A 22318-nucleotide genomic window follows, 5' to 3' on the forward strand; every position below is an offset into this window, starting at 1 on the left:
TGTTGTTTTTTTTTCCTATTTATAGCTTCATAAAATCTACTTTCAAGCAATGTAAGACCAGAATAGAATGTTTTAAAATTTTACAGATTAAAGATAATTTCTGTATGATTCAATGAAAGTCACTGTATACATTTGTTTGATGATTACAACTTGAAATCTGTTATTGGCCCATGATCTGGTCTTAAAACATGTTAACTGAAAAACATTTCAAGCTGAAACATTTCAATACAAATCTGTGGCATTTTACGTCTCGAGAGACGATCTTTTCCCTTTGCAACTTCTTGTGTGACTAAAGAGGCCAATCCTTGATACACAGCTGCGATCGCAGGTTGGGCAAATGTGATCACCAGGCGCCGTTGCATTATCACCCTTCTTTCTGCTTCTGTAGTGTATGGCATCTGCTCTCTCTCCATGTAGATCTATCCAGTGCTACTTTTTCCCAGCTGCTAGTGTGGATTTTGAAGAGCTTCATGTCGTTTGCATACAAATATTACTGAAATAAAAGGGAACTTTAAACACTGGTTATTGTTACACAAGATTTGTAGTCCTTTAATGTAGACTAGAATGTGGTTTCATTAGACTTAATTTGAAATTATGTCAACAATGTTGTTTCTATTTGCAGTTTAAACTTCATGCCAGTGCTTACTTCCCTCTACTGTGTGAGACCATCATGTTCCCTCTCAAGCCAGAAATTGTTTCCACTCTGCGCAAATTTTTCCTGAGATTAGGTCCTGCTTTTGGTATAACAGAGAAGCAGCAGACATAGTGGGACTCCATGGAACCAAGTTGTACATACATTGTGGGGGTCAGGTGAAAGAATAGTCATAATGATTGGTTGCTATTGAGAGTTGTTCTTTATAATTCATGTTTGTGGAATGTTTCACCCACTTCAAATGAACTATTGTACTAATGACTTAATTTAAAGAAAAAAAGAATCTTTGTTTAGACTAAGAGTTTTGATTTAAATTTTTTTTTTATCCTGACCCTGTATTGGGCAAATGTTTGCGTGAAACACACATTAAGAGAAAGCTGTTTATTTATTTGAATGACTTCTTAGAAAGTCAAAGAAGTAGGGTTGTGTTCATTATTGTGATATTGTGTAGGCTTTTTTTTTTTTTTTTTTTTTTTTTTTTTTTTTTTTTTTGTTCGTAGTTGATCACTACGCTTGTTTGCTTCAAACTTCATTAATCTAAAATGAACATCCTAGTATATGTAAACCCGGGAAACCAGAAAGTTTAAGACACTTCAAACATACTTGTTATCTTATAAATGACTGACGTTGCTTCAAAGAAGATAATTATGTCTACATGTATGCATGTGTTAATCTAGTTGTGCATGTTAATTAGAGACTGAATTCTGCTAAGTTCCATTAAGTCTTGTTCTTATCAGTATCCAAAACAAAACTGGTTAGACACAAATCTGTATATATTGAACTTTATGGCTTCTTTTAAAATTGGTTGGTGTTTTGAAACTTTGTTAAAAATTGTAGTGACCAATCCCAACAAAGGATTATATACTATGAATGTCACTTCGGGGAATAGGAAAACACCTCAAAATATTTGTGTTTCAACTTAAGTTGAGCTATGCATGTACACCTACTCTACACGTGTATCTTACAAAATCAAGTGACCAGAGTCATGAAGTCCAACTGAACTAATGGCAACACAAGTCTATTCCTTTTTTTTTTCTTTGTTGCATGATTACACTTTTTTCTTTCTTCATTCTTTCAGCATCAAATTGTCTATGCACTATTAAAAGAATGACCTGATCATTTTATAGTGCATGTCCAGAAAGAAGAGCAAATTTAGAAACATTTACTATTTATCAAAAAAGATGTATTTATTTATTTATTGGCATTGCCTGCCTATTGTTTGAGTTTCTAGAGCTTGCTCTTATGTCATTTTTTTGTCTAGACAATTGGTTATCTATGTAAATTATCAGTATCATATGTAAATTTATTGTTTTGATCTAAAGGATTAATAGATATACTTTTTTTTTCCTATTGTGTTTATCTTTTTCTTAATTATACATCACAATGCTAATTTTTTTTATTTTTTTTTTGCTTTGATTTGAACACTCAAATATTTTTTCTTTAGGGGGAAAATGGTTATTCAAATACAATTCAAATGTAGAGGTTCATAGAAAATTATAGGTAAAATATTCCAAAGCAAATGTAAATACTAACTGCATTTTTAAATGGCTTCTGGCGATTCCTTTAAATTATCTTTTTCAAGAAGTTGATCTTATTGTGATGGCAATGGCAATCAAAAGTTAAGATTTTTTAACAAAAAATAAAATAAAACGAAAATAGTTTCTTACATAGACCATTGATACAAGAATGTTTTCACGACTCAAATGACATTGTCTTTAGTTAGTACCAGTAAATGTGTTATTTATCACTGTAAGCCCAAACATTCCTTGGTTCTCAACCATTTGTTGTTTTGTTGTATCTATGACTTGTACATTGTTTCTGGTACACAGAGAGATTTCATTGATTTGATGTTTAAGAATAAAGTTTTGATCACAATAAATTAGATATTTGAAAAGGAACATTTTATATACCCTAACAAATACAACACTGGTTAGCATGATCCAGTAAGGGAAAAATCTAATGGGCATAGGAATGTACATTTAATTTTCATTATTAAATAACCTACACCATTTCTCTTAAAACAACACAAAATAAAGAGGTTATGATTTAATTAAGGAACTAAAAAGTTCAGTAATTTAAATTTGTTTCAATATTTTTTTCTGGCTGTGAAATAATAAATTGGCTTTCAAAACACTAACCCTTATAGTTGTGTAAAGTTGTTTCTGTTTTACACAGTTGAAGCTTTTTAAAGTGAAGATTTTGTATTTGCAATGAATTACTTGGTTTCACATTTTAAAAAAAAGTCATTTTTTGAAATTACTTTATAAAACTTTCTAAAGTATGTGGACAAAGTTTGAATTGAAACTGTTTGCATATGTCTAAATAAAAAGCTGTCGACTATAATTGGGGGTAATAAATAAAAGAGTGGTTTGATCTTAGCATTGTTATCATGTTGTTTCTAGATTAAACAATATCTAGTATATAATGTCATATGTTTGTCCTGTACATATATAGAGTAATGATTCTAAATCATTTGTGTTTTTATTTACCATTGCTCCATACATTAAATGATTTTACATAATCAAGTCAAGGAAATGCTTCTACATGTAGTTATGTGGGTGGTCAGTGTGATTTTTTTTCATACCAATTGACCAGTTTATGTTTCAACTTTTGTGATTTTAAAATGTTCAGTTTCTGACAAAGCAGATTGACCATAATGAAATAAATTCCATATTCAACACTTTATTTGTTTTCTGTTTTGATGCTTTTATTTCTAATAACATGACCTTTTGTAATTAGGTTATACAAACAAAAAACTTCTTTGAAATATTGCTGTAAATATGTGATACATTTGAGTAGAACACAGTTCATAGACTTGTCTCAATGACTTTATTCTATGGTTAACTCATGCAGTACATGCATTTTACATAAATATACATTTATAAACAAAATAACCTTGACAAAACAAATATATTTATATAGATGAAACCAAGTATTGAATACACTGTACTAAGAAGTACATACTTGAAAATCAGGGATGGTGTTAAATCTAATATCAAGATAAAGTTTCTCTTTGTGATCAATCAGGTCATGGCATAGACAATGTTTCTATGTTGAAAGGTCTACTCATGCATTATCTAATGACTAACTTCTCTTACTTAACAATCCCTAAAAAAACAAGGTTACAAAGACAGTTTGTGTGGAAACAGCCCCCAAAGTGGTCCACCCAGGCAGGTAAAAAGGCAGGTTTCAATATTATCAGAATGAAATTCTATCAAAGACAAATGACAGAAAATAATGGAGAAAAAAGGTTAACAGATCTCGTGTGGTGCCCCAGCGGTCCAGCAGACCAAAGGATAAGTGAATTTGAAGTTAGATGTGAACCTGGCCTAACTGATGTCTAATAATGAATATCTAATTGATCTAATTGTTTTGTAAAGGGCCAATCTCTTATTCCTCAAGAATAAAGTATTTCCTTTTTTCCATATTGCAGTTCACACGATAATATGAAAAACTACTTATTAATTGTTGTTTTAAATTATATCTGACTTGTATGCATACTAAATAGATTTTTCTCTTTAAAAATATAATAAACATTTTTTTTGTATGTGTATATATAGTACTTAGTATACATAACTTAACAATACAAATATAAGAAAAAAAAATTTTGACAAAAAATCTACAACCGTTTGCATAAATGTGTTAAAAATATGGTAAATAGTCATCTCCCCTAATAAAGAGCTTAAGTGTTTGTTACTATTAATAGTGAATAGTTGTAAAAGTGTATTTTTATGAAAAAACTGCTTACATAAGTGATTTACAAAATTAGATTTTTTGCTTTCAGTACTTTGCTTTTCTAGTTTACGAGATCTAAACGGGATGGACAGACAGGCCACACAAAACTAATAGCATCTTTTTCCCTTTCGGGGGCCACTAAAAAAGGTTTAGTGACTCCAAAATTTGTAATATAAATTCTAGTGCCTTCACCAGGATCTGAACCCAAGATCATCAAATCAAAAGATACATGCTTAACAATGACACCACCTGAACTCTGTCAATTATAGTTAGTTTTAAGTGGATGTATCAGTATACTCAAAGAAATCCTTTCTTCAGTTCATATGACATAAACATATTGCTGTATACCATTGAAGGTCTGTTGGTCCACTCTTCCACTTAAGTTAGTGTGATGCATGTCATGATCTTCCTCACACAGGATTGGAATAGTTTGGTTTTGCTGAAATGAAAGCACAAAAATATTTCAAAAGTAGAACAGAAATAATGAATATAAAAAAAAAAAATTCTAATGAGCACACTCAGCGTAAGTAAACTGAAAAAAAACTGTGTCCAATGTAAGGCTTCTCTTAAACTGATCATGCTCGTATAATAAAAATATATTCTAAAAGACTATAAAGTACGTGGCAGCTACCATGTATTATATGCATCACCTTCAGCAGCTACCAAGTCTGCCATGCAATCTAAGCTGAATTTTTTTTTTTATATTCTATTAAAACTTTGCAAGAACTTTTATCTAATTGGAAAATTCGAAGTGATATGGTCTAAATTTTTAACTTACGCCGAGTTGCAATAACTGTACTACCATGGCAACTGGAAACTGACAAAACCTCGAAAAATTCTTCATCTTTTGGAAACACAACAGGTCTTGGAAGATGACTGTCTTCAAGTGATCGTCCAAGTCGACCCCGTGAAGATTTACCCCAAGTGTAGACTTTATTGTCTGTTCATAAAAATTTAATATTCACTTGTTATTTTCTGCAAAGCATAAAGGCATTAAATATTTCTATAACATCATCATGTGCAATGAAACTAACCAATAATTACCTTCAGAAACAGCAACAGTGAAAATGTCTCCACAAGAAATAAAAACTATTTTGTCTTGTAGAGAACTAACAAGTTTAGGCTTTCTGTTTCCTGTTTCTGTCTCAACACCAAGTTGCCCAAACTGGTTGGAACCAAATGTGTAGCACTCCCCATCAACTGAAGAAAAAGAGTGACTTAAAATGTTCATTGAATTGTGCCAAATACATTTATTTTCTTACTTTTATTTAATTAACTAGCATTAAATTGATTTGTTCCAGGCTTTATACAACCTACCATGGCCAGAACATCCTTTTTTTTTTAACTTCCAATAATTGGGATACATTTTAACGATTCCCCAAACATACTTTTTAGCCAGTGAATTCTAGTATCTGTTACAATGAAATGAAAACTCTCTCTCCTCTCTCTGGAAACCCACCCCCTTTAATTTAACCTGTGCATCATAATGTTCTTCAACAGGCTTTTGATCTGAATATTGGAACAACACACTTTTATAAGGCCCCCCTCTGGACAAACACAGGCACACATGCTTTTGGCCCATAAATTCTAGTATCACTTTTTCATCTCCCTCTCCTCCACAACTACAAAAAAGGTAGTAAATCTCTGACTTTTCTTCATCTTCTCAATTCAATATAGAAATATTTATTACACTCCATGTTGCTTTTCGACTGGATCCTCTCCCCCAAAACACACATACTTTTTTATCCTTTTTTTTATTACAATGACAACCCTTAACTTTTTTTTAGCATCCTCCTATTGCTTGACCACTCATTAGACACTTTTCAGCATTTGAATAAATATAGCACCTTTGGTTAGTTTTACCATTTTTTTTTGTTTTGCATCCTTTCATCATAAGTCAAGCAATGTACAGTATTAGACAGAACAAACAATTCTTTAGACCATCAATTTTAGGCCTAGAGGAAAAATAAACAACTACTTTTCCAAAGGTCCCAAGTGAATGCCCCCTTTTTCTTTCCCCTACTATTATTTGGCATTGTGTTCTCTAAAAAAAATGAAAAAAATATCAATTTGGTTTTCTTAGTGTACTGGTTTATTAGACCTCTTTTGAATGTAGAGAAAGGACAGTGCTACAGAGTATAGAAGTCTTATTTACACATGCACTTTCCTTGCTCTCTCTTTAAAAAAAAAAAGACTGCAGATCTATCTTTTTTATACCATTAGGCTATATTTTTTATTTTTATTTAGACTGTATCTAAAACTAAAAAGAAGCAGAAATGAAAATACAATATGATGCGATGCAAATTAAAATAAGTTGAATAAATAAAAAGAAAGAAAATAAGCTTTAAAAGTTAACAGAATTCTTAGTTTTGGTGCAATTTGTATTTCTGTTTTATATATCCTCTTTTTGGGAAATACTGAAAATAAAATATTATTATAAACCTGGTGGTGGCACAGATGGGGGTAGTGGTGTGTGTGTAGTCAGCCAACGCAAATCGCCCCAGGCCAGCGCTAGACGAGCGGTCAACCGTGACGAGTTACGACGGTCAGCCGAGACGAGTGTCAACATGAAGGTTCGAGAAGGATCGTCGTCGTGAACAGAGCTCAGGAGCGTCACGAGAGTTATAGTCATCCGACCACCTAGAAACGTCGAGTGGCATTCTGTCTGGTTCTAGAAGGCCAGTAGGGACCCTATATAAGAGCGGAGGTGTTGCAGTCAAGACGGTTCAGAAAGGAGGTTCATGACAGGAGTTCAGAACACGGTCGACTACACAGTTCAGCGGTGTGGTTCTGTACGGAGCATTACGACGGTTCAGTGCGGAGTACTATCAAGTACAGGTGAGACGAACGGCGTCTTGATCTTGGTCTGTGATCGAGTCCGACACAACGAGCCTAGTGTGTGAAGTCAGTCCTTAACTGTTGAACCCAGTGCAAGCCCGGAACGAGACGGAGAGGCCAGTGCAAGAGTTGATATGGCGGAACGGCGATTATCGGAGAGATATTTGTATAGTCTTGTGTTACGTGCTGCCAATTGTACAGTATTGGCTGTTATTTATTCAACTATTAAAGTGTTACGTTACTTTGGAGCCCTGAGTTGTCAAGTTCTTTAAGTTGGTGGTATATGGTGCAGTTTGCAGAGAGCCTGGACAGTGAGATTCGTAACAATATAAAGGTTTAATAGAAAGCTTGTGGTTTTTCGTGAATCCCAATGCTCATGCTGTGAATCTGACAAAATCATGTCTTAGCAAGCACCAAAGTGGTATAGGAACCTGTGTGTGAAATTTCAAGCAAATCCATTTTCTAGTTTAAGAGTTCTCTTGATACAAAAATCCAACAGTGGTGTGTTGTGCTTAAAATATAGATTAGTGCATCTAACAACAAAATACTTAAATAAATGGTAAAATGTAACTTTTTTTTTGTTCAATTTACATTTAAATTTCAATTCAACTTGTATTGCAAGGCATATCTATACTATAGAAATGAAGTTTAACTGTTTCAGTAACTAAGATTGATGAGGGATTGATAAGGACAAAGCTGTGTCTCAAACAAATTTTGGGTACTACTAGAACAAGGTCATCAAAAAAATATCAAAATTTCAATATGATTAGAATTAAAGAATACTATTTGAGCTGCACAGAGTACTTAACCACTTAGCCACCTTTACTTCATGTAATGTAAAGGTGTGTACATTTTTTATGACAGATTTCATTCAAGATTTAAAAAAAAATAAGTTCATTTTGTAATTCATTTTAATCAAGCATTTATAAACATTTGACAATTTTACGTAAGATTATTATTTTGTAGCTTATGATGTTTAAATGATATTTTCATCTAATGAGAACAACATGTAGATTATTCACAAAACAATACAAAATGTTGAATGCTGCTGACCTGTAATCACTGCAGAGTGTGATGTACCAAGCGCTACCATTTTTATATAAAGACTGCTAACAGGTACTGATGCTACAGGTGTGAAACTTGTGGTTTCTTCAATCACACCATCAATGTTGTCCTCAGCTTTGTCAAGTGCTAATTTGTTGCACCTATGATAGACACAGATATGAGCTTCAAGCTAAACTCAAGTTGATAACAGGTAGACAATTTGTTCAAAGTGGGCAACTTGGGTTGGTGGGCAATGCTTGTCTTCTTTTTTTTTAGGCAAATTTAGTTTAAATTCTTTTTACTAATTTTCTGCATTCTTTTATCATAATACTTTTTTTTTGCATCAATGCATGTTATATTATATGGTTCCAATTTATTACTAAAGCGCTATGCATGGAGACATCATTGTGCCAAGGTCTGTTAACTTCTATGACTCACCTGTTACTACCAGAACATAACAATTTATGCTCCAGTGTTAGTAAAACTGAACAGTCCATGCCACAATGTACAGAGCAAGGGTGAGCATCCTCAGGGATCAAAATTTCTTTTGGTGAAGTTGTTGACTCATAGCTGCCAAGACCAAGTCTTCCTGATATTTACATTAACAGTTCAGGAAGAAAATGAGGCCATTACAATGTTAAACTGTTGATTTGGTTTGCTTGACTAAACAATCCCCCATCTTAATCTTTTATTTTTCATTTTAATAGACTTTGGAGTCTGAACAATATCACTATTGTTATTAAACAACATTAACCCAACAAACAACAAACTCTACAATTTTAAAATAAATCCAAAATATGACATGTTTCAAGTTGTAAATCAGTCATAAAATTGAAAGAGACAATAGTCATTCAAATCATACAATAAATATAAAATGCATACAAATATTGTATAATTAATATAATTATACACTGAGGATCTAAAATCTTGTTTCTAAGCATCTGATATAAAAAAAATTACCATTGTCCCCTCGTCCCCAAGCAAACACTTCATGTTCATTAGTTACAGCTAGGACATGAGAAGCTCCACAAGACACTTGAATCACTTCATAACCCAATAAAGCTTCTACAATTTTAGCCTTTAAAAAGCAATAAATAGATCTCACATTTAAATCAAAGTGACGAAAACTGTGTTTAAATGTCTTTACATATAATCTAACTATAATTTGTTTTAGATAAATATAAATAATTAAAGCATACTTTTATCATTATCAGTACTTTCAAAATAAAGTGTAATACATATTTATGAAATCATTATGATTTACTAGAGTTAACATTTTTTTGTTGTTTTTTTTTGTTACATACTATCTCTAAACAAGGTTACAAAAGACAGTTTGTGTGGAAACACAAACTCAAAATCGGCCCCCGAAGTAAAATGTTTTACATAATTCGGATAATCCTTCACAGTTGAAGATAGTTTACTTCCTAGTCCAAACCTCCCGCAGGATGACGGGGGATGGGAGCAGGCAGGGTTTGAACCTTCGATCGTCGATAAATCAAAACGACAGTCCAGCGCGCAAACCGCACGACCAGTGGTCCACCCAGGTAGGCTTCAATATTTTCAGAAAGAACATCCGAATGAAATTATATCAAAGACAAATGAGAGATAAGAATGGAGAAAGAAGGTTAGCAGATCTTGTGTAGTGCCCCAACCGTCCCGCAGATCAAAGGATACGTGAAAGTGAATGTAAAGTTAGATGTGAACCTGGCCTAACTAGTTTGTGGTCTATAGGGCAGATGATGTTAAGTTCATCTGTTTTTGTGGCCTACGGTTAACGAGGGTGTCATGTAGCCAGCACAACGACCAACCGCCTTTGCTTTTCCCCAACTAATGTCAGGTACCCATTAGAGCTGGGTAGACTCAGTAGTTGAAAATCCCAGTCTTCACCAGGATTCGAACCAGGGACCCTCGGTTCGAACTAAATAAGTTAATTGTTTTGAAAAGGCTCAATCTCATATTCGAATCCTCAAAAAAAAAAAAAAAATTTCCGCTATTTAGAAAAAAATGTTCACGAAAATGGTGTTTATAAGATTACTATTCATCTTAAATTAGGTCTAACATATAATGCATACTAATTAGCTTTTTCTTATAAAAAACTGCTTGCATAATTTATTTTAAAAATTAGAATTTTCGCTTTCAGGAAAAAAAAAAGTAGCCGTTGCATCAGAACTTTGAATGGTCTAAAATATTGTGAAGTCGGATTTTCAATATCTCTTCTAGTTTACGAGATCTAAACGGGACAGACGGACAGACGGACAGACATTTTGCACAAAACTAATAGCGTCTTTTCCCCTTTCGGGGGCTGCTAAAAAAATATCTTTGATACAAAAGAATAAATAAAAAAGACAAAATGAAATTAAAATAAGCTTTTAACTCATTCTCTCCGTAATTATTGTTCTGCGTTCAAATAGAGTTACTCATTTTGATTATATTTATTTCACTATCCTGCTCTGATTAAACTTCAATAAGTTTTTTGTTTATTATCAGAAAATGTTATATTTGGTATAGAATTAAAGAGGATTGTAGTCTTTTTACACACTGCAAATTAAAGCTCATAAACCAAAAATTAATTTAAAGGGTCGAATCGACATTGGTATCATCAATTTCAAAAGTTTGAAGATTGAAGATTGTAGCAATAAAATGTGCATAGGTCCTTAACACAGTATTGTATTCTGGCACATTAATATGTATTACAACATATTATCTGTGTAACATTGAATACAACATCTTACCTGTGTAACATTGAATACAAGATATTACCTGTGTAACATTGAATACAACATATTACCTGTGTAACATTGAATACAACATATTACCTGTGTAACATTGAATACAACAAATTACCTGTGTAACATTGAATACAACATATTACCTGTGTAACACTGAATACAACATAGTACCTGTGTAACATTGAATACAACATATTACCTGTGTAACATTGAATACAAGATATTACCTGTGTAACATTGAATACAACAAATTACCTGTGTAACATTGAATACAACAAATTACCTGTGTAACATCATTACAGTTTCCATGTCCCAGGCATCCATTGGCACCACTACCAAATGTCATCAATATTCCTCGATCTGGAACAAATATATTGATAATTCTTTTTTATTGCTATTTTATTTTGACTCCACACAGTAAACATTAGATCATTAATTAAAGTCTATTACACTGTACAGCATAACAACTTGTTAGTTGCTTATCATTTGCCTGACACAGAATTTGTTCAAGTTAGTTATCACCTCTTTTAGTTGATATCTTTAGACATAAAACTGAAGTATTTACCAGTTAAACAAGCTGTAAACAGATCCCCGCAAGCTACATGTTGTATTGTCACTGCTGTCTGACCTTCTAAAAAACGAGGTATAAATATCGGTGGTGCTGAGTATGTGGAGCCAGGCATCAGTGAATCAGTTCCTAAAGTTTGAGGCTGGAGACAAAATGTTCCCAATGTAGTTTGTATTTCTCATAGATGTATTTCAACTATTTCATAACATTTTATTTATAAAGCGCTGTTAACAAACAAAATGTAGGCTCAAGGCGCTTTAATAACATTACAAACACAAACACGACAATGGAAATCATAAACTAATCTAAAAAAGTTTTAAACAAGTAGGTCTTAATGTTCTTCTTAAAAGTTGTATAGTATGTTGTCTGTCTGAGATCAATGGGGAGTGAGTTCCAAACCTTTGGTCCGTGCACGGAAAAAGCCAGCAGACTGTAGCTTTTAAGGGAGAAACATGGCACCACTAAAAGCGTTGAGTCCATTGAGCGCAGGGCTCTCTGGGGAACATATGGAGTAATCAGTTCTCTAAGGTACAAGGGCATCTCATTGTTATATATACACTGATGACAAAGTGTGGCGACCTTGTAATCAATTCTCACTTTCACTGGAAGCCAATGGAGCGTGCGCAAGAGCGTAGTAGCAGAATCTTGTCTTGTTTTTCTAAGTACTATTCATGCGGTGTTGTTCTGTATACGTTGCAGTTTGGCTATTTTGTCATCAGGTATACCTGCTAGCACGGCGTTACAGTAGTCAAGGAGAGTATGAATGCCACAGCTAGCGTTTTTGTTGACTCGGTTGTTAAATATGGTCATATCTGGCCTAATTTACGCAGTTGCAGATAAAGACCCTTGCAGAGCTGACTTATGAGTGGGTGGAAAGATAGTGTTGAGTCGAAGAAAACTCCAAGATTCCGCACTACATGGACATAAGGAAGCTGGCAGTTCGTGATAAAAAGAGAATCTGTGCTTTCAACTTTTGAGACGTTGTTCCGAGTGCCAATCTTAATTATTTCTGTCTAATCTTCATTTATCTTGAGCTTATTTTCAACCATATTTCATACAATGAGTATTTACAGTTTATGTAATTAAACGTAATGATATGAATAATTTAAAAAAATACTCATGATGTCATCAAATCTTGATAAATAAACAAAGATTGTAACACTAATGAACACCTTGCTGTTTAGCAATCCAAACATACTACAACTGTAAGACTATCCAGTATCCACTGTCAGACACAACTTTGGCTCACAGTAATACTACTCCAACATTGGCACTCCTAAACAAGGGGTCTAAAAGTCTTACAGCTGTTCCTTAGTTTAAACAAAGAATCTTTTATGGATCAAGCACATGATCTGTTTCAGTTAACTTCAGAAGAAAAACTGCCTCATGACCAAAGAAATGACCAATAAACATTACCTGACCCTATGACGCAGGGAACAAATTGAAACAAAACAACATGCTGCGCTCTCCCCCCACACAAGGTCCAAGCATAGAGAAAAAACTACAGAGCCGAGAGAAGAAAAATACACTGTTCAAACCACTTGCGACAATGAGCATGATCTAATTTGCTATGTACACCAAAATGAGTACAATTTTATGTTCTATGTACACAAAGAAATGCATAATCTAAGTTTCCTTGTACAAGGAGATGGAGATGAGTTAAATTTATCTTTCAATGTACACAAGGAGATACAACATTTAATTTTCCATGCACAGGAATAAACGCTGAATCTATTTCACTATGTACACACAGATGAGCGTAATGTATTTTCCTACAAACACAATGATGAGCATAATCTATTTTTCCTGAAGATGATTTTATAGGTTCATGTTGTTTGTTTTACATGTTTTGGATGTTCCTTCAAAATTGAAGATTATTACATCCTAGCCCAAACCTCCTGCAGAATGGCAGAGATTGTGGTGGGAAAGATGACAGTCTAGAGCGCATACCACATGACCAGACAGCCATCCATTACAAAATTAAGCAAAATTTTTTTCTTCTTTGAATCTCAAGATGGCTGTGGGGCAGATCTCTGCCTTAAAAGCCAATTATATGCCAGAATAGGTAGGGCTTAAATCAACCTAGTTGACCATTCTTTTATCCTTGATATTGACTTTTGTTTTTAACAACCATGAACTCAAAAACTCACGGCTCTATGTCTAGAGGATAATCTTAAACACATTTTTGTCTAGAAGTTCTATTATATTTCATTGCTATAGTTCAGAAAATGTCTAGATGTTATATTATAGTTCATTGCTATAATTCAGAAAATGCCAGAGTTCTTACCTCCCAGACAAACAGACGACCATTTTTTGTTACTGCTGCTCTCTGAGTTCTTCCAATGGCTACTTGTACAACTTGAGTTTCCATGTTTGGTAAGGACAACTTGGTAGGTGTGTTCATTCCTCCTCCCCAACAGAACACAGAACTGAGCGGCTGTGGTGTTGAAGATAAATTCTCTGAAATATGTTCACATTTAATAGAGATGTTACTAGTGCTGTATTACAAGAGAGTAAATAAAATATTGGCATGGCAATCAAGAATATTTTAATTTTCTGTTAGGTCAAAACTTTATGTTTAAATAAATAAATTGATAAGAAATACCTTGTGATGTGATATTCCCTTTTATTGACAGCCTTCCCCTGCCAGTTCCCTGAATGTTTGTTAAAGGCCAATTGATTCTGTTGGAAATTACTAACTCAATATATTTGGTAAGATATATTATATAATGCACCAAAATTAAAATCATTTTGACATATTTTAATTCATTGTCTTCAATCTTTAATATAATTATATGACTTTAAGCTCAACATATTTTAATTTTTATGCTAATGTTTTTTAGTAGAAGTTGATTAAAAACATATTGCATGTGTTTGATATAAAATGGCTAGAAAAAATTGTTAGCATTGGAACATTACTTCAAGAAAGACATTTTTAATTGTAATCTTTTAAAAATTTGAATGTATTTAAACACTAAGTTGCTAGTGGCTTTTAAAAGTTAAATTAATTGGAATGCTGTGACAAGATTCCAAATTTCCACATGGATAATAAAGATAATTATTATTATTATTATCAATATTATTAGATCAGTTTAAATATGTGATTTCCTGTCCTGTGAGGATAGTAGAGGTTTATCTTACCTGACACAAGGCACTTTCCCCATGTCTGTGTGGAGATTCATTATAGTGTTGATAATGATGGGCTGAGCCATGATCTGATTGATGGTTGGTCTTTTTGTAGGATCAAGGTGAAGCATGCTGAGAATTAAATCTCGCAAATGAGAACTGTAGCGTGATGAAATAGGAGAGAATGTCCCCCTCATGATCTTCAAAATTAAAGCTGGAAGGTTCTGTTAAATAATAAAAAGTTTCATATATTAAACAAAACAATTCTATTTCAACTCAATCATTACAAACTGTAAAGAACTTCATTCTCCAATAACAATAAGTAGTTTCAATATTTTTTAAGCTAATTTTTGTCTAAATGTTACGATATTGTATGAAATAAGAAACAAACAAACAAATAATAACTTACAGCAGCTTCAAAAGCTCTTTTTAAACTAGCTAGTTCATAGAGAACACAGCCTAGAGCCCAGATATCACTTTTTTGGTTATATCGGTTGAAGAGTTAAGAAAATTATGGTTAAATAGTGAGACACAGAACATCAGAAACACAGAATAGAAAATCCATGTGTAAAAAAACAATGTAGTGAAAATACTAAAATCTTAATATTTTCAGTATGTTTTATATAGTATGCATTAGAAGATGTATTTTTAAAGCATTTAATTATTTGGAAAAATGTAATCTTAAAAAAAACAACAGTTTTGGAATACAACTATTTACAGCTAATTTACAGTAATATAGATTTGTTTCAGAAAGATACGGTTTTCCTTCACATAATTCAGGAGATATATAGCAAGGTGTTCCAACAACCTACAAATACATTGTAGATGAAAAAAAAAGTTATTAGATACCGCAAAAATTATTAAATTATTTAATTAAATATAATGAATCATATTAATAAAATTTGATTCTATATATAATACTAAACATGTCAAATTTGATTATGTATATTAATATATTTTTCTCTCAATTATTTTACAGTTAAAATAAGCAAATGGTATAGATGCCTTATTAGTGTAATCAAGCTAAAAATTTAAAGCTATATGTCTACATATATAATTTTGAAAGTGACTTACTGTGTATGCTTTACTTTTGCTACTAAGTACTTTAGAAATACCAAAGTCTCCAATTTTAACAATCTCCTTTTTTTTATCCAATAAAATATTCTGTGTCTTCAAATCTCTGTGCAGGATTTGTTTTGAGTGGACATGTTGGAGTGATAAGAGCATCTGAGCCAGAAACTTCAAGATTTCCTAAAGAATAAATTGGATGTTTGAATAGATTATCTCCATATATTTAATAGGAAAAATATAAAAAATACTTTTTTTTAAAACAAAGTGTATACTAAGCATAGTTGTATCAATTAGTTAGGATCATTCAAGTAATTAAATTTTCTAATATATCTAGACTAATAATAATAAATCTTCTCAATATGCTATGATCCTATTACTTGCCTGGACCAGTTGGGAAAGGGGTGGGGGAGAAAGAAGGGGGTATCTGAGTGCTCACTTTTTAAATGCATTTATAAAAAAAAATTTAAAAAGAAGACCTTGAATTCTAACTCAGTGCTTAAGCTTCCCCAAGCTGACACTCTACCACTATGCTAGCAAATTGGTAATGAAAGAGGAAGGTTTTATAGTTATCTATTGTTATCTTCAAACTTTAAAGCGTCGACCTATAAAGGGGACTTATTCAGCTTTTACCACCAAATCAGTCAAGTACGATTTCTTTTCCTTGTTCAAAATACCAAACAAAATTATTTATTACCAATAGTAAATTAACTAATTTGTTAATTTTTCTTATTGATTCTTGCGTTGTCAGGTAAAGAAATAATTTAGCAAAATTTAGGCTCAATTCAAGATTGGATGTTGGAGAAAAAACATGTACAAACATTTTACCAGACAGACAGAGTGAGTTGATATAAGCTTTGAAAAAGAATGAGAAATGCTCTTGTCATAGTGATCACATAAATATTTAGTTGAGCCATACGATAAAGACTAACACATTTTGAGAGAGATGCATAGAAGCAAAGTTTTAAAAAAATCCTTAAAAAAAAACAAAGCTTATCTAAAGGGGAAGAATTTAGCCCTTAAAACTAGATCTATCAATAATTACAACTTGATCAGCTTGATCGGAGAATGCGCGAGGGAGAAATGGAGTTAACAATTATTTAAGGGGACTAAACCCAACAAATTTAACCATATCTGTGAATGCTGAATAATTAGTTTCCCTTGTTGGTATCAAACAAAATAATTAATTACCAGTAATTAATTGACTAATTGGTTACTTTTTAAAAATAAATTCATGCCTATTGTCTATGCCAATGAATAATTGTGCGATCAAATTGATCTGAGAATGGGTGTGGGAAAAATAACCTGGACACACTTTTTACCAGATAGACAGACAGACAGTTAGTTGATATAAGCTTTGAGATTTAAAAAAAAAGGTAATAAAAGTATGTTTCAAGTATAATCTAAATGATCAAAAAAAATTTTTTATTGAATCTAAAGAGTTGCACATAATTAATAAGTCTCAAGTGTATGGTTTAAAGTAATGGTGACACTTGCCAAATAGGTGTTCTGAATTGTGTGTGTGCTAGTGTAGCCAATACAACTTTGAGGATCCTCTGTCTTACTCTAACTATATAGTCAAAACAACTTTTAAGATGCTCTATCTTACTCTAACTATATAGTCAAAACAACTTTTAAGATGCTCTATCTTACTCTAACTATAGAGTCAAAAAAACTTTTAAGATGCTCTATCTTACTCTAACTGTATAGTCAAAACAACTTTTAAGATGCTCTATCTTACTCTAACTGTATAGTCAAAACAACTTTTAAGATGCTCTATCTTACTCTAACTATATAGTCAAAACAACTTTTAAGATGCTCTATCTTACTCTAACTGTATAGTCAAAACAACTTTTAAGATGCTCTGTCTTACCCTAACTGTATAGTCAAAACAACTTTTAAGATGCTCTATCTTACTTTAACTGTTGACTTCTTCTTCTTCTAGCCAGCTTTATTGCTGCTGAGCTGTGAGCTCTTTTGCAGACTGTGCCAAGGAAAAAAGTGTGCTGTTTTCTTCAGCTGTTCAGCACTGCCGTACAGGGTGTTGGTTATGTTGGGCTGTAGTGGAAGTAGTGTCTGCCTAAGGTGGATTAGGGAGGGGCATTCAAAGAGGATATGGTTTACGGTTTCAAAGGGGTAGTTGTGTGGAGTTTATTTTGTTCAGGTGGTAATTTAATAATGGTGTGTGTCCTGTTCTTAGTTGGAAGATTGTAGATTGTTCTTTGCGGGGGAGGAAGTTAATACTGTCCAGTTTGTTAGGCGTAGTCATTTCTCTGTACATGGCTCTGCCTGTGTTTCCTGATGCCCATTGGTTGAGCCACTCCTCTTTGTGATTGTTGACTAACATTGACCTTAGGGTGAGGTAGTTAACAGGTCTATCTGGTTGTTCCATAGATGAACCTGCCTTTGATAGCTTATCTGCCTTTTCATTTCCCATGATGCCAGTGTGTCCAGGGATCCACTGTAGTGTAATATTGATATTTAATTTTGATATCATCTGGTGGATTATCACAATGAGTGTTGTCAACTCTCTTGGGCTGTTTGAGGTGCTGCTGTTAAGTGCTTGCAGAGTAGATTGGGAGTCTGTAAAGACAACAATATCTGATGGTGGTTGCACTCCTTCATATAATTTGTTTTCCACTGTATGGAGTGCTATGGTAATTGCCTCAATTTCGGCTTGGAAGTTTGAGCAGTAATCACCACAGGGTGCGCTTATCTCAAAGTGTTTATTTTTAGGGAAGACCAGGAAGGCACCAAGACCAGCATTGATGGTAGCTTTGAAAGGTGATCCATCTGTATAAATATGGATAGCTGTTTTTTGATAGCTTTCGATTGTTTCAAGCGTGCCTACTTTGAGCTCCAGTGGATTTGATTCTTTTGTTAAGGTGTTATTTAGTAAATGTGTTTTGATGGTTGGTTGTTTGTAGTTTAGTCTGGGTGTAATGTTTGACAAACCTACACAATTAATTTCCTCCCACCTAAAAATCAGTTGTAATTCTTCTATCAAAATAATGTAAAATAATTAAAATTAATGAAAATATTTTGTGCAAATGTTTACAAGTGGATAGAACTTACTTCTTCTTCCAATAGGCAACCATTCCTACTCTGTAGAAAATCTAGCAAAGTTCCCCCTTTAAATAGTAATACAAAATTAAGTGTGCATAGTAAAAAAAAAGCTTTTTTTTTAAAGTAATATTAAATTCATAAGTTATTCTTTATATATATATAAACAAAAGTTACCTTCAGCATATTCCATCACAATCATGAGAGCTTTGTCTTCTAGAAAATTCTCATAGTACTGAATAATATTTGGGTGATGCAGCATTGATAGCACTTTGACCTCATTGAGAGCTGCTTGTCGTTCATCTTTTGTCATTTGTTCAACAGGAATTTGTTTAATAATGACATTTTTACGGTCACTTAAGTGCACGCACAAATGTACAGTCCTGAGAATTAACATTTTTCTAATTAATAGAAACCACTCTTTTATTTTCTAAAAAAAATTCTTTTATTGTACTGAATTGTAAAATGTGCAGATAAAAACAAAAATTGAATGTTTATTTTAATTCTTTTATTATACAGTTGGTTCTGGTCAATCAAACCACATAGAAAAAAAAATATCCAATCTTCTAATAATAAGCTAATACAATTATTCAAATATTTGCTATGTTGCAAGATTTTGATGGTACTTTAGAATATAACTGAAATGTTCTTTTTTTCCTAATGAATTTCTAAATGTAAAATAATTTCTTAGATTATAGATATAATTTTAGTTATTGTGGTTTAGTGTTTACTTTATTATTATTATTATTGATACATTACTTTTACTTAGATGTACCATATCATATTGTTTAAAAAATTACAAATGAAGACCTCTTTGGTGGCACCTGTATTTTGCATAATATTTAATATTTAATGTAAAAAACACTCATTTGGAGGCCCCCTCAAGTTGGGGCCCAGGTGGATTTTATCATTTCCCATCAACTGGTTAATGGCTATTGAGTCCAATCCTCACTTTAAAAAGAAAGCCACACACATAGCATGGGTAAGTTGGGTCTAATGCAGATAAGCCTGCATCTTCTCTCTGCCTGGTATCTTGATACTTCGACACTCATGGCTTTATGAGAAGCGATTATGAGCTAGTGTTTTTTCAGCCGTGAATTTCAGCGTAGGTGGAAGGAGTAGAGTACAGTCTACAGCTATTCTAGCTAAGATTTAGGCCTATTTAATAATATGCTGTTTTTATTATTTTGCTATATTCTATAAAATACAAATAGTAATTACCCATACGCTCCTCTACCAACAACTCCAATTTTTTCATACTTCTCCATGTCTAATAGATAGATTCACTTGAGTAGAGTAGATCAGATCAGTAGATTCTTATCTTTATGATTTATCATGGTAGCATATATATATCTACATACTGATACTGTTATTATCTAGATCTAGATAACTAGTAAATAGTGGATATAGTACAGATATGACACTATTAATACTATTATGACTATGTCTAGAGTCTAGATCTATATGATTTATATGAATATGCCTAAATTCTAAATCACTAGCTATAGATTAGTACTAAAGTTAGATTTAGATCTACTAGTAGTTTCAAAGGTTGTCATGGCCGGGGGTGTTAATGGGGATCAAGATAAGCTCCCATTGTCTATAAAATACTCCTATAGGCATGCATCTCAGATAGCCTCTGACAACTAAGTCCAGCACCTGGCCTGACAAATGGGCCACCAATGATCCCTTATCTAAGGCCCAGGAATGCGCCCTGGAGAGGAAACTCTGGTGTTGCTACAAAGAAGCTAAAACAACATGGGAGACAACAGTTATGGGTCACGAAACCAAAGCCATTGATTCACCTGGGTGCATTCATTGTCTTCCGAGACACAAGGAGCCATATTATATACTAGTATTAGATATAGTTACAATATATTACTACTAGAAAAGATCTACTAGATCTAGATTTCTTGTCTACTATAGAAGAAGTACTTTATTTACCTGTTAATTTTATTAAAGTTGCCTCTAACTCAAGTTAAAACTTAGTAAGTATTCTGCATGAGGCTAAGCCTAGCTTTTAATTTGTACTTAAATTATTTAAAAGTAAGACTAGATCTATAATTCTAGACCCATATTCTTGTCTCTAGAGATCTACAATCTAATCACATTCTAGATTTGAGACTAGACTCTAATTCTCTATCAACTCTATAATTCTAGACCTAGATATAGATTATATAGATCAGTAGATCTAGTCACATTCTATAGTGACTATATTATAGTCACTAATCTTGATATATTCTAATCACTAATCAACTAATGGGAACCTAGTCTAAGTTTTATCTTACAGATCTAGTCAATCTAGATAGTAGATTACACCTGTAACTGTAAGTCTATATGGACATTACTTCAGAAGAGAAGATGATTTCCTCCTATATTCCAGATCGATCTATCTATCCATCCTATCCTATCCTATCCCTATCCTATCCTATCCTATCCTATCTATCTATATATCTATCTATATATCTATATATATATATATATATATATATATATATATATATATATATATATATATATATATATATATATATATATATATATATATATAACCTACATTTCATGATCATTCATGTGTCAATTTAAATCTAATCATGCATGTTAATCAGTGATTTTTACTTAAGTTAAATTAAACTCTGCTAAGATAGCTAAGTCATTGGCAACTGCCCATTCATTAGCCCATGTCAGTTTTGTGACTGATTCAGGCAACCCATTCCTGGTCATATCATATAATATGTAAATAAATATTGTATAAATATAAATGTAAGTATTGTAACAATGTAAGTAAAAAAAAAAGTCACACGATCATAATCATAAGATGATAAGTGAAGAAGTCTGATACTGTGATCAGTGATACTGATAATACATGAAGAATCAAGGAGAGTAGGCCTAATTTATTAACTTAAGTCACTTAAGACTTAGTCAATAAGTTTGAATAAGTCATTTACTGATTTAGTCTTACTTAGTTACTAACTTAGATTTAGATCTAACTCTAAGGCCGGACTAAGGACTAAGGGTCTAGATCTACTTATAAGTTATACTTTTTAATTCTTTTAAAAGACTCTAGTCACTCTAGAGACTATCCTAGAGTTAACTAGATCTAGATCTAGATGATCATGATGGTGATCTCGATTAGATCATCTTCTTTTTTGAAGTAGCGTCTGTATTGTAGTTGTAGCCTATAAATAATACATTAAATACATGATATAATAAGATCTCTAGTCTAGCTGACCATTTGTAAACAAAGTAATGTAAAAACAAGAACTTGCTAAAGTGAAAGTAAGCAGATAAGCTTTTAATCCAGATCCTGTCTTATTACTTGTATTAAAATCGGGCATAGATCTGGATCTAGATTAGAGTCTAGATATTAAATGAACTATGAACAAATAAATCAACCAAACTAATTACTAACGAAATAGAAAATCTAGATATTTGTTGTCTAGATCTTGAATAGATATAGATCTAGAACCTAGTCTATATTTATGAATTTAATAT

At 32.5% G+C, this 22318-nt stretch overlaps 2 protein-coding genes across 9 annotated transcripts in view; one reads left to right on the forward strand and one right to left on the reverse strand.

Moving 5' to 3' along the window:
- Positions 1-3335, forward strand: part of LOC106068939 (brefeldin A-inhibited guanine nucleotide-exchange protein 1-like) — a 23703-nt gene extending 20368 nt beyond the window's left edge. The window contains exon 40 of the mRNA XM_013228448.2: positions 623-3335. Coding sequence (XP_013083902.2) covers positions 623-766 — 144 coding nt within the window. The 3' untranslated portion in view covers positions 767-3335. The remainder of the gene's footprint in view (positions 1-622) is intronic.
- A 466-nt stretch (positions 3336-3801) lies between these two features.
- On the reverse strand, positions 3802-22254 carry LOC106068943 (serine/threonine-protein kinase Nek8-like). Of its 8 annotated transcripts, none has more exons than XM_013228456.2 (18): positions 21865-22093; positions 20045-20109; positions 19001-19206; positions 18836-18891; positions 15767-15943; positions 15451-15500; positions 15102-15183; positions 14708-14916; positions 14172-14248; positions 13854-14026; positions 11564-11708; positions 11282-11358; positions 9230-9347; positions 8708-8858; positions 8279-8430; positions 5432-5587; positions 5166-5327; positions 3802-4826 (listed from the first exon to the last, which is right to left on the reverse strand). In XM_013228456.2, exons 2-18 carry the CDS (start codon positions 20089-20091, stop codon positions 4798-4800), a joined length of 2067 nt encoding a protein of 688 aa, XP_013083910.2. In that variant the 5' UTR covers positions 20092-20109; positions 21865-22093; the 3' UTR covers positions 3802-4797. The 8 variants fall into 8 exon arrangements, with proteins under 8 accessions (XP_013083910.2, XP_055886376.1, XP_055886374.1 ...); XM_056030401.1 differs by having other exon boundaries at positions 20045-20144; XM_056030399.1 differs by having other exon boundaries at positions 20045-20213.
- Between the last annotated feature and the right edge of the window lie 64 nt (positions 22255-22318).

Source organism: Biomphalaria glabrata, chromosome 5 (assembly GCF_947242115.1).
Source record: "Biomphalaria glabrata chromosome 5, xgBioGlab47.1, whole genome shotgun sequence".
In the NCBI taxonomy this organism is placed as follows: Eukaryota; Metazoa; Mollusca; class Gastropoda; family Planorbidae; genus Biomphalaria; species Biomphalaria glabrata.

Bases quoted from the DNA above. Each gene is read 5' to 3' on its own strand.
- LOC106068943 (XM_013228456.2), bottom strand. From the start codon at position 20,091: ATGGAGAAGTATGAAAAAATTGGAGTTGTTGGTAGAGGAGCGTATGG. The intron at 15,501-15,766 runs GTAAGTCACTTT...ATGTATTTGTAG, and splicing joins GCAAAAGTAAAGCATACACA to GTTGTTGGAACACCTTGCTA. The intron at 5,328-5,431 runs GTAATTATTGGT...TTTTATGAACAG, and splicing joins CACTGTTGCTGTTTCTGAAG to ACAATAAAGTCTACACTTGG.